The sequence below is a fragment of the Xenopus laevis genome, chromosome 3S, assembly GCF_017654675.1.
Source record: "Xenopus laevis strain J_2021 chromosome 3S, Xenopus_laevis_v10.1, whole genome shotgun sequence".
Classification (NCBI taxonomy): domain Eukaryota; kingdom Metazoa; phylum Chordata; class Amphibia; order Anura; family Pipidae; genus Xenopus; species Xenopus laevis.
The window spans coordinates 53,819,285-53,833,495 of NC_054376.1; the positions used below are offsets into that span (position 1 = coordinate 53,819,285).

The following is a 14,211-nucleotide window of genomic DNA, read 5'->3' on the forward strand; positions in this document are numbered from 1 at the left end:
TGTCATAATCATGATCCCTTTAGTATTAGGTAAGATAACATAGTAATATTAGAGTACAGAATTACACCAAATTGTCAAGAAAACAAGTCAAATATTTGGGTACTGCACATAGTAATGTCAAAAGTCCAATTCAAAATGTACTGGGACCATTGCTGGCAGTAATATTTCTTAAAGGCTAATGTAAATCTAAAAATCAAAATACAGAGTGATGCTTTGAATTTAATGCGAAAAAGATTATTAGCTAATTTTCCAATGATCTTTTTTGTAGAGTGGTGAGAATGGAAACCAGATTGTGGTTGCTTTAATAAGGAGTGAAAGTAGAACAATTAACCACTGTATTTAAGAAAAGGTGAATTATAATGGGGTACAATTTATCAAAATTCAGACTATCCTGAAGGATCATTCCTCATTTATCAAAACTTCCCTTACTAACGGTAAAGTTTCTAATGAATTGGCATATTTATGACAGCTGGTAACTGTTTCAATATGTCAAAATGTAAATGCATTATGTTTTATAGTGATAACAGTTTCATGGTGTTTTACTGTCCTGGTGACTATTGGCTGTGCGCCATTGTATTAGACCATGAAAGGAGGTTAAGAGTGAATAGTTTGAAGGAAGCAGACTTGATCTTATCAATTGGTGTTCAAAAATGTTTTGATATATTGCAGGGATAGTTGAGAAGAAGAATAGTAGGTACAAATCAAGCAGTAATTGCAATGGAGGTTAAAAGTCTATTTATTACTATAGTCTACATAGTGAAAGGGCATCCTATCCTACATGTTACTGTACAGATAGAAGTGTCCACTATATTATTAATTTTAGTTATTTTGTCCTCATCTGCTTTTGTCAGTTATGGAGCTGCAAGTCAGTTTTCACTGATGGTTTTTTAGTGAATAACATACAACACAACTGCAGCATTCCAGGACTGACTCCAAGTCTCCTCAGGTCTGTATTGAATGCCCTATACTCAGCACATTGCAGGCATGCTGACTAAACTTGTGTGCCAAAATTCATACTGACCCTTATGTTTAACACAATATAATATTTCATAATGACAACACAGGTACAAAAATGACGACACTTTATTTTGCGGGTGTAATATATGACCCACTTGAGCTACTGAATATCTATGAAAAACAACTTGTTTTATTCACATTTGCTACAGTCATAAGAACGCCATTTTTTTGGAATAATATCAGCAGCTGGGGATTATATTTCCTTTCTACATTTAGATTCAAGATGATTAAAACAAACAGATGTTTTGAGGGAACTAGTACAAACTTGGACACACTTGAAGTAAAGGATATTTTGATTTTCCTCTTGTGCCGAGGCGACGTGCCTTCATGTTTGGAAAGACATTTTTCATTATCTTTCCAAAGTCTGCAGCACTTAGTGGATGATAGCCAAGATTGTCACAATAGCTCCTGAAAGACAAGAAGGGAACACATATGTGTAAATATAATAACATATGGTCGAGAAGCATCTCCACATACAAAACAGTGCACAAATCAATTTTTTACACAGAACGTCACTGTAGCAGTTACACCTGAATTGCTATTAGTACAACAGAAACACAATGTTTATGATCTGCTGTTAAAAGGGTGTATATTTGATACAACTATCCTAGAAAAGATTGGGAATCATGTGGTCACGTGATACTGACTACTCCCTAAAGGAACGATAAGGGTGTACACTATTTATATATTTGAATGCCACAGTAAGGAGAATATATTCCTCTGTCAATATTTACCTTGTTCAGGTGGCAATAGACATTACAATTAAGATCTTTCCTGAAACCAATTTGTTAGTTTTCAATACTGTTAGAGCTGAATTGTCAGATATACAGGTAGAAACAATAGAATTCTACCTGTATCTGACAATTCAGCACTAACAGTGGCCTATGTTCGGGTGCCTTCCCCGATCAAAATTTTCAGACCAGCCGACCGAAATCTTCTGCCGATATTGGTCGGCTTGTCTCCCGCCATAGACACACTATATATTGTACAAAGCTATGTTTTGTATGATATTATTGATGCATCTATGGCCACCTTTAGTTAAGGCATTTGCTGGAAACTGGAGCATATTTACCCTTATTCTGCTCTTTATAAGTTAAGGTTAGTAGTATCTCAGATACTAAGGTATTTAAAAAAATTAACATAAAAATGTTACTTTTCAAGTAATTAAAACAAATATAATCTAATTTACACTGCTTACACTGGTGTGTTTATATAAATACGCTGCCATGTAGTCATGGATGTAGCCATTCAAGTTAAAAAGAGAGACAAGCCACATATTTACACAGCAGATAACAGCTTAGCTCTGTAAAATAAGATGGGTGTAGTTCTTACATGGTAGGTTTAACAGGGGTCAAATGTCTTTCAGAATATAATAGGAATAGGGCATTTGTTGTCAAAAATAATTTGTAGGTTCTGGACCCGACCAACAGATAAACTTTAAATGTAAAAAAGAAACAATAATCCCATTTTGACATTACTGGTCATTGACAAGTGTGTTGTACATGCACACGCATATATATCTATGCATTTGTGTATAGACATTGTTCTAAGTTTTGTAGATGCTCTGCCCCTTCTAGCAGATGCTCTCCTTTCCTGTGTTTAAAGAAGAATTCTTTACTGGTCTTTAACCTTAGACCCGTGCTGTCCAACTTCTGCGGTACTGAGGGCCGGAATTTTTCTGGCCTACGTGGTGAAGGGCCTATAATGGAAGCCAGTGTGGACCACTCTCCCTTTTAAACCACACCAATTTAAGCCACTCCTCAAGAAACTTTAAGACCATGTCCACATTAATGGTGGTAACACACAAAAGAACAGGGCTATATAGCCCATGATTAACAGGGTTATATAGCCCATGATTAAGCCCATGATTAAGTACCCGAGAGGGTACAAAATGCATAGGGCTGACGGAGATGGATATATATTTAAAATTTTGACTAATAAAACTACATTTTTAACTAATATTTTTGTGCCCAATCGCCCCCGTTCTTTTGTGTTAATCCTGGTTTGCCGCTCCCTAATCCTGGGGGGCTGGGGCTGGAGCAACTGGACCACATCTACTATTGGGTGAGATATTTACATTTCATTCTGAAACACCACGTTTCTCGTATTACTGTTATCCACATAAATGGTGGTAACACACAAAAAAACAAAACAAATGGTTGCTGCAGGGTTATCACTCATCATTCATATGTGAGAAATGTAAGTCATATCCTTAAATATAACATAAACATAGGCTCACGTCCCACAGGGTACATAGTAGGGCAGGCAGAGTATGTCACATCCAGGTAGCATATGGCACACGGGGAAATAGGGAGGGAGTGATAGAACAGGAGGCAGGGAAACCTATCAGGTTATGAACAGTTCATACTGTGCTAAATACAGTGACACAATGCTGGTGCCCCAGTTTGTCTGATGTGTGAACAGGTGAATAATGGGGGCACCTTCAGTCTGGGTCTGAGGTGTGGACAGTACAAGGCTTTAGGTGTTTGAAAAATATAGGTGTTACAGGTGTGAACAATGCATAGGGGATTACCGGTGTCAACAATGCAGGAGTTTACAGTCTGAAGTTGAGGTGTAAACAATGCAGAGGCCAGTTAATATCAGTACTGATACCGTTCAAAATTTACACAAGGTAAGGAATCACAGCATGCAAACTTTCATGTGACAAATGACAATGACAAAAAAAACTTCTGTATAGGAGATGAAAAAAGTACCAACACACTCTATAAAGTTCTTCTACTGTCATTTATACTTATCCAAGTAAAATAATGTCAGTTAATAATGTAAATAATGGTTGTCTCTAAATATTTGGAGTACATACTGATATATGAGATAATATCAGTTCAGACACCCACCATGTTGATGTGCAACATTAAATAAACTCTTTCAATACTTGCTACAATGGCACAATAATTGTTTTAACTGCCGCAACATTTCCCAGGAAAGGCAGTAGCATCAGCCACAGTTTACTTCCCAATGATGAAAATGTAAATCATTGTGATTACAGTACTACAAAAATTTCTTCCCACAAGCACACATTCTCGCTTTTCTGTGTCAAAAGTCACTTCATGTGTCTGCACACAGACCAACATATTATGCAGACACAAGAGTAAGTGACAGCAAGAGGTTTGGTTATTTTTCGGCCTGCGTTAAGATTCATTCAACTTACTTATATTCATCATAAACCTCCTGCTTTGGCAGTGAAGTCTCTGGATGCTCCTCCAAAGTATTCCGTATCCAGGAGAATGCATGTGTTTGCTGAGCCCGACTTGATGACAAAGAGTTCTGATCACTGCAAAATAAAATATCCAACTTCAAACTAAAAACTATTATCTATCCAGTATGTAGAGAGAGAGAGGTATAAATTATATTATTTATTAAGCTATTACACTGAAATTGAATGAAATGTGAAACAAATCCATATTTGTAAATATGTATGCAAAATCTTAACCACTGCATGCAATAAGTTATGTTAATACAAATCACCTTTAAATTAACTTTTATTATGATGTAGACAGTGATATTCTACGTACAACCGTTTGCAATGTGTCTTAATGTTTTGTAGTTCTTGAATTATTTAGCTTGTTTAGAAGCTATCCAGCCTGGCATTTCAGCAGTTATATGGAAATATGCTAGTTAAGTGAATTAGAGTAAGGAAGATGAAAAGGATAGGACCTGAATAAAAAAAAAGTAGTAATAAATAATAATAGGGAACCCCCGAATTCTTTGTGAAAGATTCGGCCGAATACCAAACCGAATCTGAATCCTAATTTGTATAAATTGAAAGTCATGTGATTTCCCTCCTGCCCCTAATTTCCATATGCAAATTAGGATTCGGTTAGGTCGGGCAGAAGGATTTGGCCGAATCCAAATCCATTTGAAAAAGGCAGAATCCTGGATTCGGTGCATCCCTAAATAATAACAACAATAACATTATAATCTCACAGACCAAAATGCCTTGGCTGTGGGAATCAGTGACCCCCATATGAAAGCTGGAAAGTGGTGGAATAGGAAAGCAAAAAAAAAAAAAGACCAAATAAAAAGTTGCTAAGAATGGGATATTATACAACATACTACAATTAAATATAAAGGTGAACTACAGCTTGCCTATTGCCAATGAATATTCATTCCTCAAACTGGTATGTTAAAGAGTTCTTCAAACTGATCAAAAAGATTAGGAGATTGTACTTCATTGGATATGCTGTGGTTCAGTCAATAATGATCAATGGTGGATGGTGACCAAGCTCCTGCTTGACCACCAGCGAAAAAGTGAAATGCTTGTGATAAAACATATGCATCGCTTTGGCTTTCCAAGCTGGCCAAAGTTTCCACATGAGGCAGCTTCGGAAAACCAAAGTGACTCATGTTTTACCACTGGAAATTCACTTTATCACTGGTGGGAAAGTCATCATGGGTGACTAATCTCCTGATCTACCAGTGCCCTAAAATGCACTATGCTAGTTTTTACCAGTTAAGCAGTGGTAACTCTCTCATATAGGCTGTAATAAAATTGCACAAAAGATCATGCATTGACCTTTTTTAAAATTAATTCAGAACAGAATAACCTTTAGGCTAATGTCATGTGTTATTTTCCCTAAGAGCAGAAAACACATCAATCAGATCTGATTCACACCCTTTAAGTAAGAACAAGCAGAAACAACATTCGCCTGTGTAGTTTTTAGCTTGAAAATAATGCAGACCTGCATGCTTTTTTTGGGGGGGGAGGCAAAATTCACCCTGTGTGAGCTCTGTGTATTCTAAACAGCGTGTGGTTTGGAGCTAATTGGTCTTTTGGTTTTGTGTTCAGGCAAACAAGCATGGAAGAATGGAAGAAAATGACAGAAAAATGCTGCTTATACTCAGACAAAGTAAATGTTATACAGTCTCTTTATACTGTAGTAGGAGAAATTGGTAACTGGTGCACAATTCACTTTCCCAGAGAAGCTTTGTTTCCTTGTGTCTGTAGAGTGTTAAAAATAATTAAATATTGGCAGATATTAATTTAATTGCCATTGTTGATACTAAGTGCAGTATAAGCTAAAGCATTCTGACACTGTATAATCTAGAATAAAAATTACAATTATTTGAAAGAATCTCCAAAAAAAAAAAAAAAAAGAAAGAAATTTAGTAAAAAAAAAAATTTTAGTAAGCAAAATGGCTGGCTAGTGAATGCACACAGAGGCATAACGGAACTTGATGCAGTCCCTTGCCTAATACATTATATAAAGACTTAACTATTATTAAATTATTAATATATATTTATAAAGTCCCAACATATTCAGCAGTATCAAATAATACTTTCTATTTGAGTATGGTATCGTTTGTAACTCACTTTGAATACACCCATTGGTATGATATAGTCATTTTTTTTTCTTTCTACTGTTATATGAAGTATATTTACTTATTGAGTGCTATAGTTTACAGTGTAAATTTTTTTTTTTTTTAATTCAGACTTAGTGAACATTGTTTTTAAACACAATTAGTGTACCAGGACTTATTTGAAAGTGTCAGACTGATCATGCAATGCCACACCTATAAATGCTAATTTAATTCCTCACTCAACTGCAGCTTAGAAAGGGTGATGGTAAACTAAAATAGGCCACGCTCACTGAATGCAGCAGTAATATATACAGTAGAACCCCCATTTTAAATTTTCAGGGGACCAGAAAAAAATGGTTTAAAATCCAGGAAAATGTAAAATCAGGGAAATGTATTATGCATAATATATAGGTGGGACCACAAAATGAGGGAAAACTTAAAATCAGGGGATGTAAAATGGGGGGTTCTACTGTATTTAAATATGAATGCTCAATAATTTTTGAACCATTTTATGCCTTGCAGAACATTTAGTGCTTCACAAGGGCTTCCTCACATTTTACAAAGTAAAAGGAAAACACACACATAAAATAATGTACCTTTTCTCCACATTGCTAGGACCAGAAGGCAGTTTGAGGTAGAGGTAGAGTTTCTCAAGGTCTGTAAACTTCTCAACTTCTTGCTATTAAAAGAAAAAAGTATCTCACAAAGTGTTGTACGATTGTAAGCATCAAAATAGTCTCTTTAAGCCATATAACAAACCCATAGAGGCAGATTTATGAAAATGTGAGTTTAGAGCTTAATAAATAAAACTCCCAAACATACTATTCATTCCTATGGGATTTTTAGAACTGTATTCATCAAATGGTGAGTTTTAACTTTCGGCCACTGATAAAAACCAATTCTAAAAATCCAGTTTTTATAAATCTGCCCCATAAACTATGGGTTTGTTTGTGTATGCTTTAAAAATGCATATGCACTGGGTACTATAGACTTTAGTACAATTCCAGACATTTTGTCCCCCATGCTGGCAAAAAAAAAGCCCAGCATTTCCCCTACTAATTGCAGTGGCATTCAAACCAATAAGGATTCATTTTAAGTGTTTTGTATTCAATGAGTGTTTAGCGTGCTGTGGCAATTTTTTAAGGCCACGCCTACTTTGGAAGGCACACCCCCACTAAACCACTCCCACTTACACTTACCACTTACAGATACACTCCAGCACTGGGATATCAGGTTAAATCCTAAAAGCAACTGAACTAGAAGAGTTAGGTATGAGCCTGAGCACATTACACAGGTACCACCACATAATAAAATTAGAACAATTAGAAATACCATGCTATACTAGATCTAGTTATGTCTAATGACCCAGAACTTATAGCAAATGTGCAAGTAATGAAACCCCTGGGTAATAGTGACTATAATGTGCTATCATTAAGTGCTTGGTGCAAAAAACAAAAATACACTGGGGCAACTAAAACCCTGAATTTCAGAAAAGCACATTTTAGCTCCTTAAGGGCTACCCTTAAGAGCATATATTCGGGCATTGTGTTTTGGTTGTCATTTAAAATTATATTAAACCATTGCTGTTCTCAATTTATTCCCTTAAGAATTAAATGTAGAAACACTAAGAACCACCCTATGTGGCTTAATACAGAAGTAAATAAGTTAGTAGGAACAATAAGAAAGGCATGTAAAAACTACATATATAAACTATAATAAATGTTGTGAAACAGCAACGAGGAGCGCAATGCGGCAGAGACTAAGTCTAACCTCAAAAATGTTTTTTAAGTATACTCATAGAAAAAGAAGCAAGTTGAGAGTGTGGCTCATTTAAATAATGGTACCAGTATGATTGTAACCGATAAAGAAAAGGTAAATGTGCTAAATCAGTCAGAGTTCCAAGACCCACCTCTTAGCTGCACGGTTGACTCGCCTCAAACTAGTCAGTGGCTGACTCAGAATATGGTTCAAAAAGCTTTACTAAAAATTAATTTGAACAAGGCGCCAGGGCCAGATGGAATACACCCTTAACTACTAAGAGAGCTTAGTTCAATTATAGATCGGCCTCTATTTCTGAGTTTCTCAGACTCTCTTTCATCTAGTATGGTACCTATAGATTGGAGGAAAGCTGATGTAATTTAATATATTTAAAAATGGATTACAATCTCAGCCTGGCAATTAGGCCTGCAAGCTTGACATCCGTGGTGGGCAAATTATTTGAAGGCTTGTTAAGGAATCACATTCAAAATTTTGTCCTGGTAAATGGCATTAGGAGCAGTAATCAGCATGGCTTTATAAAGGATAGGTCATGTCAGACAGATTTAATTAATTTTTTATGATGAGGTAAATAAGACACAAAACAATGCAGCCCAATTAATTCCATACAGGATGTGCCATCCTTGCAGCTGGATTTTGACAAATTGGCAATCTGGGAGGCTAAGTGGCAGATAATGTCGATAAATGTAAGGAGTCACGCACCTGGGATGTAAAAAATATGCAAGTCACTTATACCTTTAATGGGACGGCACTAGGCAAATCCATAATAGAAAAGAACCTTGGAGTCCTTATAAATTACCCCACAACTCATAGCAAAATGGCACAGTGGCAATTTATGTCAGTGATTTATATGTGTATTATATGTATGTGAAATGGTGACACAGTGAGTGTATGTAACTTAAAAGGGACAGAGAACAATATACATGATGAATACTTTTAAATAATATGTAATTGCTTAGTAAATAATTAAAAACAAAAAAGTAATAATTTCAATTCAAATGAGGACTCATTGCAGACCATTTGCACAGCCTGTACACAGATTGTACTTTTTTGGCTTTTTATAAAAAGTGCATACCACCTTAGCTTTAGGTGCATGCTAAAAAAGAATGGTATCTGCAGAATACAAATGAGCTGTACCCACAGGACTTGTTTAATAGTTTACTATTATATTATATTATTAAGCAAGACCTGTGTGTGCATCTTGTTTGTGATATATATAATTTGCATCATTTACTGTGTTCCTAACCAAGTGTGAGGTTTTCCTTTTAAGAAAACAAGGGTTAACCAACATAAGCTACTTGGCAACAAATGTATAAAACGGATGTTTGTTTAGGCATTTGGCAAGCTAATAACAAGTTGTCCAAATCTAATGAATAGGTTATTTAATTTTTGCATGAAAGGCAGACAAAGCATTCCTGCCTACACAGACGATTTGCCTCTCAGATCCACATCTTTATCTAACCTGAAACTCTGCTTTTCTCATATGTAAATAATGTTACATTTAAACAAAACAACATTTTATGTCTCTTTCAAGGATTTTTGTTAAACAGACCTGAAGGCTTTGTGAATATGAGAAAAGCTGTTGTCCTCATTTGCTAAGGCTACTGTGGCTATGATTATTTCATCCATTATGCAAACACTTTTATGTTTCAAATTTGAAATTGTTCCATACAAACCACTACAACACCGTGGTGGTCAACAATAACGAAGTATCAGGCCCAGAATGTGATTCAAACTAGCTCTTGAAATTTCAGCTACACAGAGGCCCAAACAGCCCCACAGGCTCAATAAATAGTGATTGTCTATGGCAGTGGTCCCTCGCCAAACCCTTGGATGTTCCCAGTGGCCTCAAAGCAGGTGCTTATTTTTGAATTCCAGGCAAGAGATGTAAAATAGCAAGTTTTACTTAAATATATATTCCAGTTTGGTAAGATTCTTTATTATGCCATTTAATATTATATAAACTATCTGTTGCAAAATTCATTTTGGGGGTATACTTTTCATTTAAGCAGTACCCAAGAGGACTCCATGGAGACGGCCTCCTGATGTTCAATCTCTTAAACTGCAAGTTTTCCGTACCCTAACTAGGAAGTGACTTCACACAATAACCCAAATTAATGAGCATCTGTTTAGCACTCCCACCCATTTTTTGCAAACTCCGGGGTTTGTGCATCCTATGGTAACAACAATTTTGACGCAGCACTCTTTCTTCATTCAGGTAGGTTCGTTGCAAATATCCTTGATAGTACTGCTTGAGGTTAAATCCACATGTGAAGACTGCCATAAAATTTGTTCTGCATCCTGGCAGGTCGTCGCTAATTCCATGAGCAATTTGCTCAAATTTCACAGCGTGGCCAAGCCTTATTCCGGCACGACAGCACCACAAAAGTGCTCTCTCCACTAGAAGTGACAAATTTTCAGTGTAAAAAACAGAAATTAATTTCTTAAAGTTACCAGAGTGGAGTTGCTCAACTCGCCTCATGACAGAGGGGCCCCTGATAGGGCCTCTGCTGCCAAGACGTAGAGAGTAGTTAGTTAACACAATGAGAAGCAATGCTTGGAAGACTGATGAACATCCAATTTGCATCCATTAAAGGAAAACTATACCCAAAAATGAATATCTGAGCAACAGATAGTTTATATCAAATTTAGTGAAATATTAAATAATCTTATCAAACTGGAATATATATTTAAGTAAATATTGTCCTTTTACATTTCTTGCCTGGAACCACTATTTTGTGATGGTCTGTGTGCTGCCTCAGAGATCACCGACCAGAAATACTACAACTGTAACAGGAAGAAGTGTGGACACAAAAGACAGAACTCTGTCTGTTAATTGGCTCATGTGACCTAACAAGTATGGTTTGTTTGGTATGATTGTGTGCACCGTGAATCATACGATCACAGGGGCTGCCCTTATTTTTTTTAAATGGCAGTTTTCTATTTAGGATTACCCAAGGCACATAATACTAAAAAAGTATATTATTATGAAAATGGTTAATTTACATGAAGCAGGGTTTTACATATGACCTTTTTTTATGGAATATATTTTCATAGAGACCTACATTGATTGAGGGGTATAGTTTTCCTTTAATCTCATGCCAAATGAAATGCATTATCCAACCAGATACAGTGGTTAACAACTGCTTAAATGTCTGTGTTGCAGTGAGTGACAGTCAGAGCAGGGGACTAAGTATTAATAGAAACTATGCGCCTTAATTTTTCTTACTAAAAGAAATTCCAAGCCTTCTAAAACACATCTGCAAATTTCACTTTATCTTATTATGAATATTCAACAGAATATTTTACTTTCTTTTTTACTATCTTTTTTTTTTTTTTTTTTTTAAATTGTGAATACATGCAGTTTCCACAAACAACTTGTTAAGATGTTAGCTTTTGGCACTCTCAATTAGGCTTGTCACACTACATCTTTGAGACACTTAAGGCCCCATACAAGGGCCGATAAAAGTTGCTGACAGACCGAGTCGGCATCTTATTAGCCCGTGTATGGGGCCATCCAACGGGCTTCCCGGTCGATATCTGGCCAAAAGTAGGGCAGGTTAAAAAATCCCGTCGGATCGTGGCCGCATCTATGCGTGTGCGGTTCCGCGATCCGACCACCCGTATCGGATGCATTATGATCCGCTCGTTGGCCGGCCCGATATCACCCACTTCAATGTGGGCATATCGGGGAGAGATTCGCTTGTTTGGTGACATCGTCATATGAGCGGATCTCTACGTCTATGGTCACCTTAAGGAATTAAAAAATTGCAGGTTTTTAATCTAGGCAGATAATCCTGAATATATGAACAACAACCTTATCTCTGTCTAGACTGAGATTAGGATAAAGGAAAGCACAAAACCAGGGAAATAAGAAGCGTGGTAAACTATAGTCTTAAAATATAAAAACAATAGAATTGAATAATTTTAAAACAAAAATGGTAAAGAGCCATCTATCCCCCACTTTTTTCAACTGATTCAATATATGATCTCTTACATAGGCAGAGGATAATTTTGTTTGTTTGGGGAGGCTAGTTAAAGGGGATGTCCTCTACTATTGGTTTCATAGTCAAACCGCACACAAATTCACCTTAGAATAAATGCAGTGTCATCATGATACGAAATGCCTCAGAATAATGCATGCATGCAGTGCTAATGTCGTGTGTCTAACCCTTTAAACATGTGGAAGATTATATGCAGTGCCAGAGTCATGTATAATGCCACCTGAACACACTGCAGGATAAATACAGCAATAGTTTGATAGAGAATGCCCTTAGAACATATTGCAATAAATAGAGTACAGTGCCACTTTCCTTGTATAATCGCATAGCTGACATAGGTAAAAGATACACAAAGCAAAATCATATTAAAGTCCCTTAATCTTTGGAATAAGACATTTTCCATAACCATATATTAAATAGTATGGCCAGATCACATGGCAGAAAAATACAGTACAGGTTTGGGACTGCTCGGGACCTGGCGTTTTCCGGATAACGGACCTTTCTATAATTTGGATCTTCATACTTAATGTCTACTAGAAAACAATTTAAACATTAAATACACCCAATAGACTGGTATTGTTTCCAATAAGGGTTAACTATATATTAGTTTGGATCAAGTACAAGGTATTGTTTTATTATTACAGAGAAAAAGGAAAACAAAAATTTGTATTTTTTTGTCTTTGGGAGATGGCCTTTCTGTAATTCTGAGCTTTCTGGATAATGGGGTCCCAGATAATGGATACCATACCTGTACCATTTCAATGCATACTGCAAATAGAAAATAAAAAATAGTGCCAGTTGAATATCTTATACACAGAACTGGTTCTGTATTATATAATACCACATGGAGCACATGCTGCAGTAAATATTATGCAATTATTAAATACAGGTAAGGGACCCGTTAACCAGAATGCATGGGACCTGGGGCTTTCTGGATAACGGATCTTTTCCATAATTTGGATCTTCATACCTTAAATTTACTATAAAATCATGTAAACATTAAATAAATCCGATAGGCTGATTCTGTGAATACTGTGCTCCTCTAGTTTAACAACATCTGGAGAAACATCGAGTGGCCATCGATTCTATGACTGCAGTAATAGTAACCCCAGAACAGATATCAATTGGTATCACTACTTGATAAATACGATTCTAAAGATCCCATAGGAATAAAATAGAAAGTGGGTGAGTTTTACTGTTGCAAGCGCTAATCTCATATTTTGATAAATCTGTCATAAAAGTGCTTTTACAACCTAAATAAATAAATAAATAAAAAGAAAGAAAAATTATTTACCTATTTAGATTTACATATTTATGCAAGCAATATCAAGTAATGAAAATATAATGTCCTGTTGTGCTGCACTGATACAACTGGTATGCTTGTTTCAGGGAATCCACTATAGTTTATATAAAGAAGCTGCTGTGTAGCCATGGGGGCAGCAATTCAAAGTTGAAAAAGGTGAAAGGGCACAGGATACACAGTAGATAATAGCTAAATTCTATAGTATACAATAGGATGCTTCAGCGCTTATCAGTTATCTACTGTGTGCTTGAATGGCTGACCCCATGGCTACACAGAAGCTTGTTTATATAAACTACAGTAGAGTTTCTGTAGCGAACAAACCTGGTTTTACTAGTGTTGGGCAACAGTACATTTTATTGTCATTCATTTAAAACACTTTAATTTCTTGGCATTACTATTCCTTTAAATATATATTCCAATTTTGTAAGATTCTTTAATATGCCACATAATATGATATAAATGATCTGCTGCTTAGGACAATATATTGTCATTCCTTTACGCACTCATTTTTGTAATGTTACTGTTCCTTTAAGAAGCTTCAAAGAGAAAACTGTTTTAACTTCCTTGTTTGTGTGATGAATGTCATGTGATCTAAGGATTTGGTTTGGCAAGGCATGTGGATTCAGCCGAAACAGGCAGAATCATGGATTAAACTTGAGTTGAAAAGGATAAGCTTTTCAGATGTATAATTTTTACATGTTGAATCTTCCATAAATGTTTCCTCTAAAAATCTCATACCCTTCCCACACGGCTTGGGTGCAGCGAAGATGAGGTTATATTGGTCCTAATCCCAAC

General features: G+C 36.0%; 1 protein-coding gene across 1 annotated transcript in view; it reads right to left on the reverse strand.

Annotated features, from left to right (window-relative positions):
* LOC108712931 (DNA-binding protein RFX7) overlaps window positions 1–14,211 on the reverse strand; it is a 65,158-nt gene that overhangs the window by 12,941 nt on the left and 38,006 nt on the right. The window contains exons 3-5 of the mRNA XM_018255462.2: window positions 6,933–7,015; window positions 4,187–4,309; window positions 1,309–1,425 (exon numbers count right to left, since the gene is read on the reverse strand). Of these exons, the coding sequence (XP_018110951.1) occupies window positions 1,309–1,425; window positions 4,187–4,309; window positions 6,933–7,015 (323 nt within the window). The remainder of the gene's footprint in view (window positions 1–1,308; window positions 1,426–4,186; window positions 4,310–6,932; window positions 7,016–14,211) is intronic.